Source organism: Triticum dicoccoides, chromosome 7A, assembly GCF_002162155.2.
Source record: "Triticum dicoccoides isolate Atlit2015 ecotype Zavitan chromosome 7A, WEW_v2.0, whole genome shotgun sequence".
Taxonomy (NCBI): Eukaryota; Viridiplantae; Streptophyta; class Magnoliopsida; order Poales; family Poaceae; genus Triticum; species Triticum dicoccoides.
The window spans coordinates 73,023,842-73,040,330 of record NC_041392.1 but is presented as its reverse complement, the minus strand read 5'-3'; the positions used below and the strand labels follow the sequence as shown (position 1 = coordinate 73,040,330).

The 16,489-nt window shown below is 43.0% G+C and overlaps 2 protein-coding genes across 2 annotated transcripts; both read right to left on the bottom strand.

Annotated features, from left to right (window-relative positions):
* Nucleotides 1-1,235: 1,235 nt before the first annotated feature.
* On the bottom strand, nt 1,236-1,550 carry LOC119333130 (transcription elongation factor 1 homolog). Its single transcript, XM_037606140.1, has one exon. The coding sequence runs from the start codon at nt 1,548-1,550 to the stop codon at nt 1,236-1,238; it is 315 nt and encodes a 104-aa protein (XP_037462037.1).
* An 11,252-nt stretch (nt 1,551-12,802) lies between these two features.
* Nucleotides 12,803-15,248, bottom strand: LOC119332752 (GDSL esterase/lipase At5g45910-like). Its single transcript, XM_037605904.1, has 5 exons — nt 14,913-15,248; nt 13,906-14,121; nt 13,631-13,782; nt 13,263-13,542; nt 12,803-13,172 (listed from the first exon to the last, which is right to left on the bottom strand). The coding sequence occupies exons 1-5, from the start codon at nt 15,217-15,219 to the stop codon at nt 12,955-12,957; spliced, it is 1,173 nt and encodes a 390-aa protein (XP_037461801.1). The 5' UTR covers nt 15,220-15,248; the 3' UTR covers nt 12,803-12,954.
* Nucleotides 15,249-16,489: the final 1,241 nt, after the last annotated feature.

Below are 16,489 nucleotides of genomic sequence, written 5' to 3'. Positions count from 1 at the left end.
AACCCGTGCGATGAGGAGGACCTCAACTTTTTCTATGCTTGTACCACCATCACGGTTGGGAACAGTGAGAAGACTCCTTTTTGGGACTCCCCTTGGCTCCTTCCCTTGGCTCCTTGGTCGCAAGCCCAAAGACATTGCTCCGCTCATTTACGGGACTTCCTCCTGGAAGCATTGAAAGGTACGGAAGGCCTTCAAGGACAATGCGTGGATCCTCAAAATCAGACTGCCCGCATCGGTCTCCATCGAGCCTGTTGCCCAATTCTTCACCCTTTGGATGCTACTACACGAGGTGCACCTGGATGAGCTGACTGAGGATGGCATCCTATGGAAGCACACGAAATATGGGTGCTACTCCGCGGCCTCTGCTTACAGGGCACAATTTTTGGGCATGGTCCTCTCCGCCATGGACCAAATGGTCTGGACGGCTTGGGCCCCACCAAAAGTCAAGTTCTTTGCTTGGCTCGCGCTTCAGGATAGGATCTGGACTGCTGACAGATTGGAGAAGCACGGATGGCCTAACTGTGGCCCCTGCCCCTTGTGCCAACGGGTGCAGGAATGCGGCCCTCATCTTTTCTTCAGATGCCGCTTCACTCTCAGGCTTTGGAACATGGCTATTCCGAAATTTCGCATCCACGACATGGACATGTCCACATGGCACCTGTTTGACTCCGTTCATGCCTGGTGGGCGAGCACATGCACCACGGGCACCACCGACAGAAAAAGCAAAGGCATTGATTACCATGCTAGTGCCATGGGTCATCTCGAATGAGCGCAACGCAAGAGTGTTCAGGCAAAAGAGCGCACCTCCGCAAATCTTGCTCAGCATCATTGAAGACGAGGCAAACCTTTGGATCCAAGCAGGGGCAAAGAAACTAGGGTCATTTTTATTGCGAGAATAATTGTCATGCCGTAACTTGGGTTTGTGTTGTAACAAACTCTCTCTCTCTCTTCCTTATTTAATATATGAGGCAAATCTTTTGCCTCAGTTTCAAAAAAACTTGTCTGCTGTTTACTAGAGTACGTGTATACTGATTCTTACTCCATTCAGGTATTTGGCGCTTCAATTACTAGTTCAGTCCACGCACCTTCATATATGCTAGTAATATCTACACGGAAGAATCGAGGCATCCAAATATCCAATCACAACGCTACGCAAAGAAAGAAAGAAAAAACGTGCCGCCGTACTTTCGTAGTACTATACTTGTGTACTTGGACACAATCACACGGTGTACCGATCATGCGCACTCCTCGTTGTCCACCTCATCCCGGACGACGTCGTTGTCCTCATCCCGGTCGCGGTCGGCGTTGGCCTTCTCGCACTCGTCGATCCACTCGGCGTAGACGTCGACGGGCTCGGTGAGGGCGTGCGCCGTGGTGGAGTAGCTCTCGCTGCACGTGTTGCACGAGGCCTCGGCGACCAAGTGCTTGAGGTCGATCTTGCAGTCGATGCTGTTGGGGTGGTTGCAGAAGGGGCAGCAGAAGGACGTGTCCAGCTTCTCCGCCTTCTTCCGCGGCGCCGTCTTCCCGCGCGTCGACTTCCGCTTCCCCATCTAGTAGTCGATCCGAGGCGGAGCGCGAGCTAGGCGAGAGGATGCGCGGGGTGGAGGTTTGTGGACTTGGGGTGCACCGGGCAGAGCTCGCCGCCGCGTTCTGGGCGTAAGCTTTATATACCGGTGTGTCGTGGCCAGACTTGTTTCTCTCTTGCTCCGCGAGTCCCGGTGGCTGTACAATACAGCGATCTTGCCTGCTGCCGGTTGCCGTGTCGGCCTGCATCGATGTTCATGGCCCAAACAGGCCCGTTCTGAGAATTTGCCCAAAGGTCTTATAACCATATCATAGGCCTTGTTACTACGAAAATGCTATTTCTCGCCTGCTGCGAGTCGTAATTGGTCCTGCCCACAGCGCCGCGCCACTGGGACAGCCCAATACTATAGCTGCTCGGAAGTTTCTCTCCCTGTTTTGTAACGCTTTTTTGCATCGGTTTCTCTCTTTTTTTTCTTCAGCTTTCCATATCTAATTATTTTCAACATGTGTCTAATTTTCATACATATTATACATTTTTACGTACATATTTTTACTTATTTTTCATGTTACACATGTTTCAAATACATGCTTAATATTTTCTAAATATATGTTTTGATTTCTACTTTTTGTCATACATATTGTATGCTTTTCGTATATATCTAAAACATTTTTTATACATTTAAAATTTATTAAAACACATTGCTAATATTTTTTCAAATATGTGTTCAAATATTTCAAATACACACTGAAACATTTTTTCAAAAGACACGAACCATTAGTATAAACTATGTGAACATTGTTTTACATTGTATAAACATTTTCCTTAAAAGTCACAAATATGTGTTGTTGTCACAAACATATTTTTGAAATTTGTGAACATTTGTTAAATGAAAAATACATTTTCAATGGTAAGGAATGTGTTTTCAGTTAAACAAATATTATTTACACTGTGTAACCTTTTGAGAAAATGTCACATATATTTTTCAAACGCGTAAATTTTTTTAGTTGCCAAATGTATTGTTTTTATTTTACAAACTTTTTCTAAAGTAAAGCAAGCTTTTTTAATAATGCATGTATGTTTTTAATTATGCGATGAGCACTTAAATGAAACTAATTAAATTATTTCTCTGTAATACAGGTATTTAATATATTTTTTAATATAAAAAAACTAAAGAAAGATAAAAGAAAATAGACGTGACATTAGCGTGACGAAACCACATGGCCAGTGGGAACGCTCCCTACAGGGGAGCCGAGCTATTGTCTCGCATAAAGCGATACATAGCCGAAGTACCATCAAAATTTCCTTGCACCTGTCAAAAAACGATTTATTTCTGTATGTATGGAGGTCGCTCCTGATTTTATTTATGGAACAACAAGAACATCAAGAAATTGCGGCCCTAACTTGGTGATGTCATTGATTAATACACGCAGCTTGCTCCATAGTTGAACGAAGCCATCAAAGCAAATCAAAATGCGAGTACTTCAATTTTGGCTTTTGAAGAGGGCCAAGCCCATATATTAAAATTGTTGGATCATTACAAGACTTCCTTACAAAATAAGAAAATAGCACATATGTTCTTATGTTTATTGGTGTTGTCTTCTTCTTACACTCATTGGTGGTGCACCGTGAGCAAAACTCGATGTCGCCTCTACATCACTGAGACACACTCTGAGCCCGGGTAACATTGACAATGACCTCAGGATCAAATCGCCATCAAGGAGAAAAAGGTGAGGAGGCTAAAAAATCATCACAGATCCGACCAGACAGAATTGTGAATGCCTTACATCACTAGGTTCTCGACGAAGCCAAACCTTTTGTGCATTGTTGAAAAGAGAGGAAGCCAGAAGATCAAAGCAGGAGCCACCATTCACTACAAAAAATATGTAAACTTGTGACCCTCACTATTGGCCGCTGAAAGGTCATAGTTTTTCATTTGTGACCTTTTTGTGACCAAAAATAGAAGGTCAAAAGCCAGCGGTCGTAAACTGAAATTAACGACCTTCTCTGTAAGAAGGTCGTAGATGTTTACGACCAAAATAGAAGGTCGTTGAACCCATGACCTTTTGTTTTGGTCACTGTCTGTCTGCCCAGGCCACGTCGGATCCGACGTGGCAATCTGACATGGCAAAATTGTGACCAATTGAAAAGGTCACTGACAAGATTCAGCATGGTTCAATTAGGTGTTTTACATGGGCCGAGCCCAACAATTCAGCCTTTTTAATGTATTTTTTTTCCTGTGCTTTTATTAGCTACATGGGTCTGGCCCAACAATTCAGCCTTATTGATTTCTTTGTGTGGCCCTTTTAACAGCAGATTTTCTTTTTGATCATGTATTTTTCTGGGCCATTTCTTTGCTGGGCCTCTCATGTTTTTCCCTCGAAAATAATTGTCCAATATAACTTGGGCCTAGCCCAGTTCCGAAAAAATTGATCCAATCCAAAAAAATTAGTATGCCATTGACATTACAACACATCACACCACAAGCTATCTTGGGCAACGTGCAATGTTATTATATTACAACCATTCATTCCAGCAATACTATTTGAGGCTGGCTGGCTGAGCTACTAATGTCTGAATGCGGGCTAACTAAGTTTTTACAAAAGGTGAATCAGAAACCTAACGCTACTGCATTTGCATGGCGCTGCTGAAATACTCCAGGACCGTGAAAAAAAAATAGAACTAGCCTATCTGGTACTTCACAGCAACCAAACATGTAATCTGCTTAATGGAAAGATTTCTTCTCCAAGTCCTGCTTCTCCCTTAGCAATGACAGGCTGATGCAAAACATCTGAGCATTGAAAAGAGAACAAAAGGTATGTCACTGATAGAATACAGAGTACTTTTAAAATAAAAAGTAAAGATACACCAGTATATTATCATTCTACTTATTATTATTATTAACCATATCATTCTACTTATCCATAATATGGCTATTCATCAAAATTGGAAATTGAATTGGCACATATGACAAACTTAGCAGCAAACGAGCATGGAATGTTTCACATACACGACAAGGTTTAAAAACAATCATTCAAAGTTACAGCAGATCGAAGTTCCATTTGAGTATATGGAATAACATTCATATTCAATCAATAGTACCTATTAAACTACCAGGTGCATGATTGAATTAAACAGATACTAGCTATTCATCTTGCCATCTGCTGTAACAGAGCAACTATGTCAAAGTTAATTATGTGTATGTCACATGATACATGCATCAGGCATAAGGACATCAAGCATCAGGCCCATATCTGTTCAGCAAGACAGAGTACATATCTTTGTGTCGATGCAATGGATGGGACTGCAGTTGAACATATGGTCCGCATCATCGTTGACGCTGGACGTCGCATATACTTGTCCATTTAGAAGTATGCCATGAAAAATGTTACACAAGCAAGTATTAGCATAAAGTAGAGCTTCTACAGTACATGCAAGCTTTAGATACGAAGGACCGAGCAAACTATTCTGGAAAATATCTAAAGTTATAGAAAAGCATGTATTGGTCTAAGAGACTAATATAGTAAGTTCATTGACTGACTCACATGAGATTGACATTCACAAGCTATTTGCATTTTTATTTAGAATTGCGTCACACCATTTACATTACTAGTTATGTATTGACATACTTATCTAAAAGAACATATATATATATAAACATATGAATTTTATTTCTGGATACCAACACAGAAGTACTAAAAAAAACAAGACTAAACATTAGTAGAAGGTAACAAGAGCTCATTACACAAGTTTTGCTAGCAATTAGGGGACCCTGGTTCCTATACTGACCACATTTGGGTATATCCTACCCTACCAGTGGCTAAATAATGCAACTTCATGACTGTCATGTTGTACTAGACCTCATGTTGTACTAGACTTGCAGCGCGCCTTGCCGCGCGGAGCCCGGTCCTAACGATTGTGCCTAGGCATGTGTATCGAATAGGCAAGCTTAGCATGTTTTGTTGACGATGTATCACCTAAAAGGCTTGCACTGCCAGAGTGATTACCAGCAGCAGCAGCGAGGAACGGAAGCAGAGTAGCAAAGCAATGCTTATGGAGAACTCGGCATGCATGCAGAGTGACACAAACTCATCATCACACGATATTAATACTATGAACTCCACACTTACTCGGACACTAGTGATTACCAGCACCAGCAATGATGAACGGAAGCTAATAATATGGGCATGCAGAGTGACACAAACTCAACATCAGACAATATGAATACTGTAAACCCCAAACTCACTCGGACAATGCAATGTTTTGAAGCAAGCTCTATGCAGAGTAATGCAAACTTATGGGACAAATGAGTAACACACAAAATGGCAAGCACAGGTGCACTAACAGTGGTAGCTACTGTCAGGTTCAACAGGACACACTTAGACACACTTATTATTAATGTTGGTAGAACAGAGCAGTGGTGCTGCAGCAATGGCGTGGCATGGCACGGGCAGGCAGGCAGACATGCCGGCGCGTGCATGGCAAAAAAGAAATTCTAGGGGCCTGGACCTTGTGGCATGCCAGAAAAGGAGCATGTAGGAGTCACAGGTCCGAGGGGTTAGGGTACAGGAGAAGCTGAGGCAGGAACACCTCAAAGATATTCACAAGGTCTGCAGCAACAGCAGGACAACAGCAAAAATGTGATGCTTTAGTTAGTAAAAATCCTCAAAGTCAAGACTAGTAAACTAGTTCTGATATATCGATTTGTAAGGGTAAGCTTCTGTAAGTTCAACCCTGACCTTCCACACACCACCCTGGTAAATACCTGCAGCAAGGAAACAGAGGAAGCCTACCAATTAGGCACCAAATGAATATTTAAGTTCTAGAGAGCAGATTGAAGGATCAAGTTTGTTTAAAATTATTGTGTAATCTGTATGTACAGACTCTAAGTGTATGCTAATGCAGCATCATTCCCTTCCACTAGTAAGTACTCCACGGTGGGGAAGAGAAAACTTGACAGCTGAACAGACAAGCACTAGTAGTAGTACGACAATGTGTACTGAACTTGCACGAATAAATTAATGAGTGAAAGCATGAGTGACAGCCAAAGGGCATCCTCCTAAATCATAAGCACGGGAAACACGGATTGATGGGCGCCCATGCCATGCGATCCATCCCAAACGAATTTACCTGGGACACGAATCGAACTATGGACAGCAACCTACCACCTAGGACTCTACCGACCGCAATCAGACGGGAAACGCACGCGCAATTGGGTACGGGGAGGGGGCAGGGAGGGGAGGGGATGCTTACTGAGGATTGCGGCGAGGCGGACGACGACATCGGGCGGCGGGACGATGCCGGGGGCGGAGGCGGCAAAGACTTCGCGGCTGGTGTCGAAGAGGCGTTGCATCGGCGTGGGCGGCGCTGGGACCGGGGCGGGCACCGCGGGGGCCGCCGCGACGTTGGCGTTGGCCTTGGCGGAGGAGGACTTCATGTGGCGGCGGCGGTTCCTGCGGGAGGAGGCAGTGTCGCGCCCGCGGCCGCGGCCGCGAGGTCCTGCGCCACCGGCATGGTTGTCGAGGGAGGGCGGATCTCGGCTCCTCGTTGGCGCAGAGGAATCCGCCCGGAGAGAAGCCAAAACCATGGCCGCGGTGGATGAGAGCGGGTGAGGGAGAGAAGGTGGGGGTGGGTGAGGGGAGGGGGATGGTGGTGGGGCGTTGGCGGCGGTGAAGAGAGCAGATTTTGGGAGCGAGGCCGCCGATGGGTGGGTGAGAGCGCCGGTGGGGTGGGGAGCAGGAGATTTGGATGGGGAAGGAGGGGGCGGCGACGAAGGGACGCCGTCGTCGATCTGGATCTGGGAGAGGGGGCGACGGGTGTGTTCTCGGGGAGAAGGGTGAGATGCGACCGCGGGCTGCTAGGGTTTGGGTTGGCCTGCTGAGAGGTGAGTGAGAGACGTTGGATCCGCTTGGTGTGAACGGTTCAGATCAGATAGAGTGGGGTGATCCGTGAGAAGTGTTCCGATTGGTCCGAGAATCTGTGATTTAAAATAATTTCAAGTACTAGAGATAGAGCTATTTTGTGAAGCAGCTATCAAAAATATTTTGCAAAAGGGTATCACATCAATTTTCACTCAAGTTAGACCACATTTTATGGATGAGCACTAATTTGTATGCACTTCTGATCTTTGTACTTATTTTTAATCGTTTTTTGAGTGTCAAAAATGAGTTTTTTGTGAAGGACCTACCAAATAATTGTTACAAAATTGGACCAAATCAATTTATAAAATACTAGGCCATGTTTAATGCACAATTGACCAAATGGTTGGGTGTCAAAAGTTTTGATCCACCTCTCTTTAAAAAGACAAATTTCTGCTGATTCAGGAGGAAGCAGGTCAAATTTGAACTATAGCTGCCTCATAGTTTTCTCTTTATTTTTTAAAAAATATATTTCTAGGTACATAGGTATCTATTTAATCAGAGAAATATCAAAAGTTTTCCAAGATTCAACCATTAGCTAGGAACGGTCAAGCCCGCCGTTTTTACTGCATTTTGAAACGGGCATAAAAAATTCAAAAAAAATTCAAAAAATTGGAAAAACTTCACATTGTGTCATTATATGTGACCAAATTACCAGGAAAAATAATAAACTTGTAATACAAAAATTATTTTTAAAAAGTGTTCTCAGAAATGAGCTATCGTGCGTGAAGATTCATGGTTTTCAAGCCAAATGATCAATCTTATGGCCACATTCATGGCATAGTTTGTTCAAATGATCTCATATTGTGCGCAAGGGTGCGTCTTAGAATGACAAACAGTGTTGCCTAAGGAAGTTATCATTTTCTTTGCACGAAAAAATCATTTTCCATTTTTGAGTGCCCAAAATGAGTTCTTTTTGTGAAGGACCTACCAAATATTTGTTGCAAAATTGTACCAAATTAATTTTCTAAAATATTAGGGCATATTTAATGCACAATTGACCAAATGGTTGGGTGTCAAAAGTTTTAATCCACCTCTTGTGAAAAAGATAAATTTCTGCCGATTCAGTAGGAAGCGGGTCAAATTTGAACTGTAGTTGCCTCATAGTTTGCTCTTTATTTTTTCCAAAAATTATTTCTAGGTATATAAGTATCTATTTAATCAGAAAAACATCAAAAGTTTTCCAAGATTTAACCACTAGCTAGGAATGGTCAAGCCCGCCGTTTTGACCACATTTTAAAATGGGCATAAAAATTCAAAAAAAATGAAAAAATTGGAAAACCTTCGCGTTGTGTCATTATATGTGACCAAGTTACCAGGAAAAATAATAACTTGTAATACAAAGATTATTTTAAAAAAGTGTTCTCAGAAATAAGCTATCATGCGTGAAGATTCATGGCTTTCAAGCCAAATGATCAATCTTATGGTCACATTCATGGCATAGTTTATTCAAATGATCTCATATTATGCACAAGGGTGCATATTGGAATGACAAACAATGTTGCCTAAGGAAGTTATAATTTTCTTTGCACGAAAAAATTATTTTCCATTTTTGAGTGCCTAAAATGAGTTTTTTTGTGAATGACCTACCATATATTTGTTGCAAAAGTGGACCTAATCAATTTTATAAAATACTAGGCCATATTTAATGCACAATTGACAAAATGGTTGGGTTTCAAAAGTTTTGATCCAACTCTGATGAAAAAGACAATTTTCCGCTGATTCAGGAGGAAGCGAGTCAAATTTGAACTGCAGCTACCTTATTGTTTGCTCTTTATTTTTCCCAAAAATTATTTCTAATTACATAAGTATGTATGTAAGCATAAATACATGGTTAGGTGGCGATACGTAAGTTTTGGATGGTGGCCCAGGGCCCCAACTCCAAAGCGCGTAAACTCGCATGCCCGCTGCGTGGTCACCGCGTGACCTTGGTGTTGACATGTGTTCTGGGAGGCCTAGGCATGTCTAGTGGGTTGGGCACTCCCCAGATAGGTTCTAGGAAGAAAATTACAACAGAAGAATCTCACGAGGAGACCGACCTATGCTCAAAGATGAATTAGTAGCCAAGTGTTTGATTAGCGGTACGGGAAATGCACATGGCCAATGGGCGTGAGTTTTGGCTGAGGATGATCATATACTAAGAGTAATGTATTCACAAATTTTCAGCTCAAAAGGAGGATCCTAGGTGGTACTTTCTTTGCAAAGTACCACACTGGAAAAAATATAAATATTGAAGCTGGGCTCAAAATAATGAATGGATTGAGCTGAAATTGGGTGGAGGATGGTTATTTGGGCATAGGAAAGCACTGTAGAAAATTGATACCATTTGGACGTGCCAAAGTGGTACTTCCTTCACAATGCTCTTCTCTGGACAGAAACTTGAGAAAATTAGCGAGAGAAATTGGATGAATGAAATGAGCTCAAATTTGGTGTAGGTAAGTTACATAGGTATGGTCATGCTCTTGTAAATTTTCAAATCATTTGGGTAAGCCTAGCTAGTACTTACTTCACAAAGCTTCTCTCGAGGTAGAAACTTTGGAAATTTCCCGAGAAAGATTTACCAGGAAAATGGAGCTGAATATTATCATGTGGTGATTATTTGGGTATGGAAGAATGCCCAAAAAGTTTGAGGGTAATAGGAGGGGTCTAGATAACACTTGCTTTGCAACATGCCAATCTGGCCATAAAATATAAATTGAACCTAGGCTCACATAGCTGATTTAAATGAGCTGAAATTTAGAGGAGGGTGATAATTTGGGCATATGAAGGAATTATATAAATTTCATGTCATTTGGATATATAAAAAAGGTACTTCCTTCACAATGCTTCTAGGTGGACAAAAACTTTGGAAATTTACCGAGGAAGATTTGCTAGGAAAATGGAGCTAAATTTTGTCATGAGACAATGATTTGGATAGGAAAAAGTACCCAAAAATTTCGAGGGCAATCAAGAATATATAAATAGCACTTCCTTCATAAAGTGTTGTTGTGAACAAAATAGGAAAATGAATATTTTTGAATTATTTTTGAACTAGAAAAGGAAGGTTTTTTACATATTTGACGAAGATATGACCCAAAGAATTTATGAGATTTTTTTGGAAATTTTGGGAATGACAAAAATATAGGTTGTTTCACAACCTAGGGCAAAAACTGCCACATGGACATGACACATAGGCAAAACTGATGAGGTCGCACCTAGTCATAGCAACCCACCACAATTTACAAGGTTATGACCATAAATATTGGTCATGATCAGCTAAAAATAAGGCAGCGGACCAGTGCTATCTGCTTTATGACCATTTCGTGTAAGGAAATTACGACCTTTCTGACCAAAATGGTCGTTATAGTTTAGGGTTTGGAGCCCCCTGAACAGCTTTTGACCAATTGATCTCAAATGGTCATAGATCTATGACCAATTCTTCCAGGGTCACTGACAGAAGGTCACTAGTTGACATATTTCTTGTAGTGTCGTCCGCTTCATTGAACAATGTTGTTAAAGACCACCTAGACATAAAAAGAAAGCCCAAAATATGACCTCGACTGAAGCTCCACACGCCCTCCATTGATGCCAAATAACATTAGCAGAATGAGGGTAGACAGGGATATTTTATTCCTCATTGCCGATGGCACCATCACCTCACTACCGCCATCCATATACCTAGCTACGCTGCCCTAAGACTATATAGCCACCCAGACTAGGGTTCCCCCACCTCACTGGTGCTGAAATGCACCCGGAGGTGAGGGTGGACAGACAACTAGGAAAGCTCTTAGAAGGAACCCTAGTGAGTATAAACTTTAGTCGATAAAACATCAGCTTAATTGCCTTCCAAACCCTAGTCTCTCGCTCTACGCAAGTTCTAAAGTGCAACTTCCAACTGCCACCGTGTGGTAAACTAAGTAGGGAAAGAATAAGTAGTTTTCTAATTCTCGGTGGACTAAGAATTAATTAAATTTCAGTCTTCATGAAAGTTTTAATATTTTTCTAAGCTCTATAAAAGTAGACACTACAATTCTTATCTTTTATATGTGATGAATATATTTTTTGGCAGAAAGGCATAGGGTCATATATGAAGTATTACAAATCCTTACAAATACACCCTTAAAAAACTAAATTACATCCACATCCTTAGGGTATCAAAATCGTCTTCCTCCTATATCCACCAGCAGTGCGATGTGAGCAAAGTTTGTTGCTGCCACCGGGCCTCCGTATCAGCGGAGCAAACTTGTTTAAACCCACCGGGAAATCGTTGATGTAGATCAGAACACGGTGGCAACCACGAGTGTCGGTCCTATCCGGACAGATTCACCGAAGACCAAGACCGACCGGATTCCGAAAGACCCATTGGAGACACACCACCACACATGCTAAACACACCAATGAAACAAGGATAGGGCAAGGAGGACATCATTCCTACATGCAGGGGCAGAGCTACAGGGTGGGCCATGGCCCACCCTGAGATTTTGGATTAGCCTATATATCTATGGATTTGTTACTTGGCCAGAGGGAAAAAATGGACCAATAACACTTACCTGTTGGCCCGAGCGCAAACACAACACGCCCTTGTCCAGATCGAGGCAAGGACTACATCGAGCAGGACCAGGCAACCACCCGCCTTGTCTCGACTCCCGAGTCGTGACGCCAGACACCCTCGACATCGCCGGCTTGCCGCTCTCGCGTGTCACCGGCCGACGCCCAGCCGTCGAGGAGGATCCTTTCTCCGCCCAGTGCCCCAGTGCCCAAGTCTGGCGGCAGCAGCATAGTCTTTTCTCATTTGAGGTATGAACTACCCAATTTAAAATTAAGGTATGAACTGCGCAATTTCTTATTGAGGGTTTATTTTTTATGTGCTATGCTATCCAGTAGATGAACCCAACACATGCATAATTTTGCACATCATTTTTGGCCCAAATAACATCAACTGAGAATTTTAGTGTGTTTGTAGGATCATATTGATTTATTTTTATGTGATATTGGTAATTAGTTAAAACGTTCACATGTCATATTTCTTATGATTTTTTTTGAGAGGCCGGACCCCCTGCTAGCTCCACCACTGCCTACATGAGGACAACCCGCCGCCCCAAACCAAACACAAAGGCTATCTCTGCTCCACCAAGCTCTCCATATCAGAACCTATCTGCCATCACGGGTGCAGCATGGGCTTTGCTCGGTGAGCGCTCTGGCGACGGCAAGAGCGGCGGTAAATGGGTTGGCGGCTAGGGTTTCTAGCCGCTTTGTGAGACCTCCTAGCAACGATTCGGGCATAGATATGTACGTATTTTTAGCACGATGAACTTTTCTTATGTATTCCTCCCGTTCCATATTAGTTGTCCTAGTTCAACTTTGTACTAAGCCATAATTAATGTGGAACGGAGTGAGTATTATATATGAACAAATTTATATAAGTGAGAATTTCACGGCGCCAGCAGCACGTGTATCGCTTTTATTCTCAGCTTGATCACAAGTTTTCTGAGTCTGACTCTGTTTCCATGCGACGACGCATAAGCTTCGGCGGCTTCAGTCTAGGATCGGAGGGGTGCAATAAGGTCCTCTGAGCAATGCGCCGGCGATCACCTTGTTCACCTCCTCCGTTGGGTGGATGCCGTCCCAGCTCATCCGCGTCGACGGGTCGCTGCACGCGGTGGTGGCCCCCTCCATACCGCACCTCGCGGTGACGTCGAAGTTGTACTTCCCCCCTCCCGCCCCGCAGCACGCCTTGAATGGCTTGGTAAACCCTAGGGACCAATCGACATAAGATCACACAACCAACCCAATAAGATCGATAGATTTCTCCACGATTTCACAAGAATACGAAGGAAACTTACCGAACTTCTCTGGCTCCTGGACCATCCGATACACGAGGCCGTAGTAGTCCGCGTACATGATCCTCGCCGAGTTGTGGTGCTTCCGCTGGAGGGCGTCCACCTGCTTCCGGAGCAGCGAGTTGTGGTACTCGGTCAGGCGGTTGTAGGGCTTGAGGCAGCCGGTGTTGTCGAAGTCGGTCTCGCTGGCGGCGTCGCCGAAGAGGGACAGGAAGATCGGGAGGCAGCCCGTCGGGAATATGCCCGGTACGACCACGTGCACGGCGCCAAGAGCAATCAGTTTCTGTGTACAAAAATGCATGGCGAAATCAGGTGTCAGTGGAGCAACTTAACTGGAGCATGTAACATTGCAGTTAATGGTACATACATACCTCAATGCCGTTAGCGATGGCACTGACGATCTTTGGGGTGTAGTTCATTGCCTGCTCTGGTGTCAAGCCAAGTTCAAGCAGCTGCACGTTGTAATCATTTCCGCCGTATCCACCGAACATGAACAACGATTTTCGCAGGTACACTTGGCAACCTACAGGCAGGAAGCGAGTTAATTTAGACTTCTTCATTGGCTTAAATTAAATTTGGACAGACATACTTATAAATCGAACATTTCAAAGACAAAAGACCTAGGAAAATTGGAGTATGCGCTCACTTTGTTGTGTCCCGCATATGGAGGGCATCAACACTTTGAACCACTGGATCTGGGTGTCCAGTGAGCCATGGTTCCACACCGGATCTTCGTTGCCGAGAGATTTGTAGAAGGAGAAGTTCATGGCCGTGCCGCCGGTGATGGCCATGCTTACGCCGCACCGAAAATCTTGGCCTTTTGCTTTCGATGGTGGGACAAATGGGAGCCCAAGTGCTTGTGCTGGCAGTCAGGGACAATAAAAATATTTAAAAAAAAACTTTTGTCTGATCAGGTGATGTGCAAGTCAATCAAACACAGAAAATTCTCTCAACATGGTGGTCATACTACTTTTTTGTCAAGAATTGCTTGTTATAATAATTGTCTGCTTACAAGATGACAAGAATCATGACTTCAGTTCCTTCATTTTATATGTTGGCCAGAACAAATTCTTTTCTTGGGTTGTAAGGAAATACAATAATGTAGAAATATTTTTTGGTATTAGTTTCCAAATCTAGCACATCTCTTAGCTAGTGAAATTACAAGACGCACCTAATAAAAAATAATTTCTAAGTTTTTTAAACACTTCCAACCAAACCTTGTGAACCTTGTCCAAACTGTCTACTTCTAAGTAAAGTTGGTTATTGTTAGTTAGACTATATATATGCACCTCAGATCAATATTCATTTGGTCGAGAACTGTGCTGGTGCGCCCTAATTAATATATGCTGCATTGTTCTTTTTATAAGATGTCCGAATTTTTTCTAAGTCAAACTTTATACTCTGTATCTTTTACTAAATGTATATAGAAAATATCAACATCTACGTTGAGATGTGTATAGCTAGATCATCATGGAAAAATATGTATGCGTGCTCCGTGCTACTCCCTCTGTAACGAAATGTAACAAAACATAGAACGTTTATTTTAGCCAACTATACATCAAAAAATGTCTTATACTGCGTTACAGGGGGAGTACTTTTTTAATAAAACAAACAGAATACTTTGGAAAACTCGCGTAGAAACGGATCACTTACCGATGAAGTCGACAACCACGCGGCCGTCACACCACCGGCAAGACGGCCTTCCGAAGTAGGTCTCGCCGTACGGCGGGTGGGTGCAGGTCAGCACATCGAGCTCCGTCTTGTTGCTGCTGGCGGCGCATATGTTGCCGGTCTCATCCATCGAATCACCGAAGGTGAACATGGCGTTGTATCTCTTCAGCGCCCCCACCGTCGACGATGTAGTGCCGCTGCCGTCATCACTGGCCATCGCCGTGATCAGTTGGATGACTAAGGAAGCCACGAGCACCCACGAGCGTAAATAGAAGCTCGGGATCTTCATGGCTGGCTCAATATATTGAAGCACTTGAAAAGATCTCGCTTGGTGATCTAATGGTGGCGAGGTTGGCCAATATATATATAGACACACTGCTCGTTGGTAACTGCTGAGTAAATAGATGAACACTTGGGCATCAGTTGAGTCATAAGGGTCGTTGGATTTCAACATATTTGCTCGCGTTTGCTATGCTCTCAACAATAGTATTAATAGAAGTCTTGGCATTTGGAGGACTCGAAAGGTAGAGCTGAGCGATCATATAAAGTGTAAGACGTACACTATGTTACACAAATAGTACACTATATCATTCTTTTATTTTTTTAAAAATACTCCATCTGTAAACTAATATAAGAGCGTTTAGATCACTACTTTAGTATTCTAAACGCTCTTATATTAGTATTCTAAACGCTCTTATATTAGTTTACAGAGGGAGTATATCACAAATAGTACACTATATCATTAGTTTTCTAAGAAACAGTCACAATTACTTATTTCTTGTCTCAGAATCCACGCTTGAGGACTAGGTCACCCAACTCGAAGTTGCAAGATGGATGACCTTCCGAGGGTTGTTGGTGACAGGGGAAAATCTTCCGCTCGGCATTCCGATCAAAATTTGTTTTGTTACCAGGGAAAACTTCCGTCCACTTTTCAGACGAAACTCATGAAGCTAATGAATTTTAGTAGGAAACGAGAAAAGATAATCTCAGTAAAAAAAGGTCAAACGAGAAGCAGGTGGCAATCAAGTTGGGGCCCATTGTCAATGGTGAGCTCTTGTTGGATGTAGTGCACGTAGATCAAGGTCTTCCACACTAACTTTTACACTACCATCGATGTAATCTTTGTAAGTTGTTCAATCTTGATCCACTTAGAGTTATTTGGCCAAAAAAAAGATCCACTTGGAGAGTTAGTCGATGGTACTACCACATACTTGTGCCATTGATCTTCACGTCGATGGGCCCCATCAGGTATAACCCCCGCTGCAATAGTGGCTAGGTGGGGTGAATTGCTGGGATAAGATATATAGCTCGGTTCCATCTAGGACTGGGCGTTCGGTTCCCCCGAACCGAACAGTGCGGTTCTTCGGTCTTTATATGAGTTCGGTTTTGAGAAATCAATGACCGATCAGTTAATAAAATAGGGTCCAACTATGTTACATCTAGATGTGAGATAATATCTCACATCTAAGATGATGTCATGTGTTTTGTGATCCTCTTGCTGGCCTTTTTTGTTGTTTGTTCTCTAGCCTGTTTTCTTTATTGTTTGTTGTCGGGTTAAA

Excerpts from the sequence above, each read along its gene's own strand:
- LOC119333130 (XM_037606140.1), bottom strand. The coding sequence starts at position 1,550 with ATGGGGAAGCGGAAGTCGACGCGCGGGAAGACGGCGCCGCGGAAGAAG.
- LOC119332752 (XM_037605904.1), bottom strand. The coding sequence starts at position 15,219 with ATGAAGATCCCGAGCTTCTATTTACGCTCGTGGGTGCTCGTGGCTTCC. Across the intron at positions 14,122-14,912 it reads CGTGGTTGTCGACTTCATCG|CACAAGCACTTGGGCTCCCA; the intron begins GTAAGTGATCCG and ends CCTGACTGCCAG. Across the intron at positions 13,543-13,630 it reads CCATCGCTAACGGCATTGAG|AAACTGATTGCTCTTGGCGC; the intron begins GTATGTATGTAC and ends TTTTGTACACAG.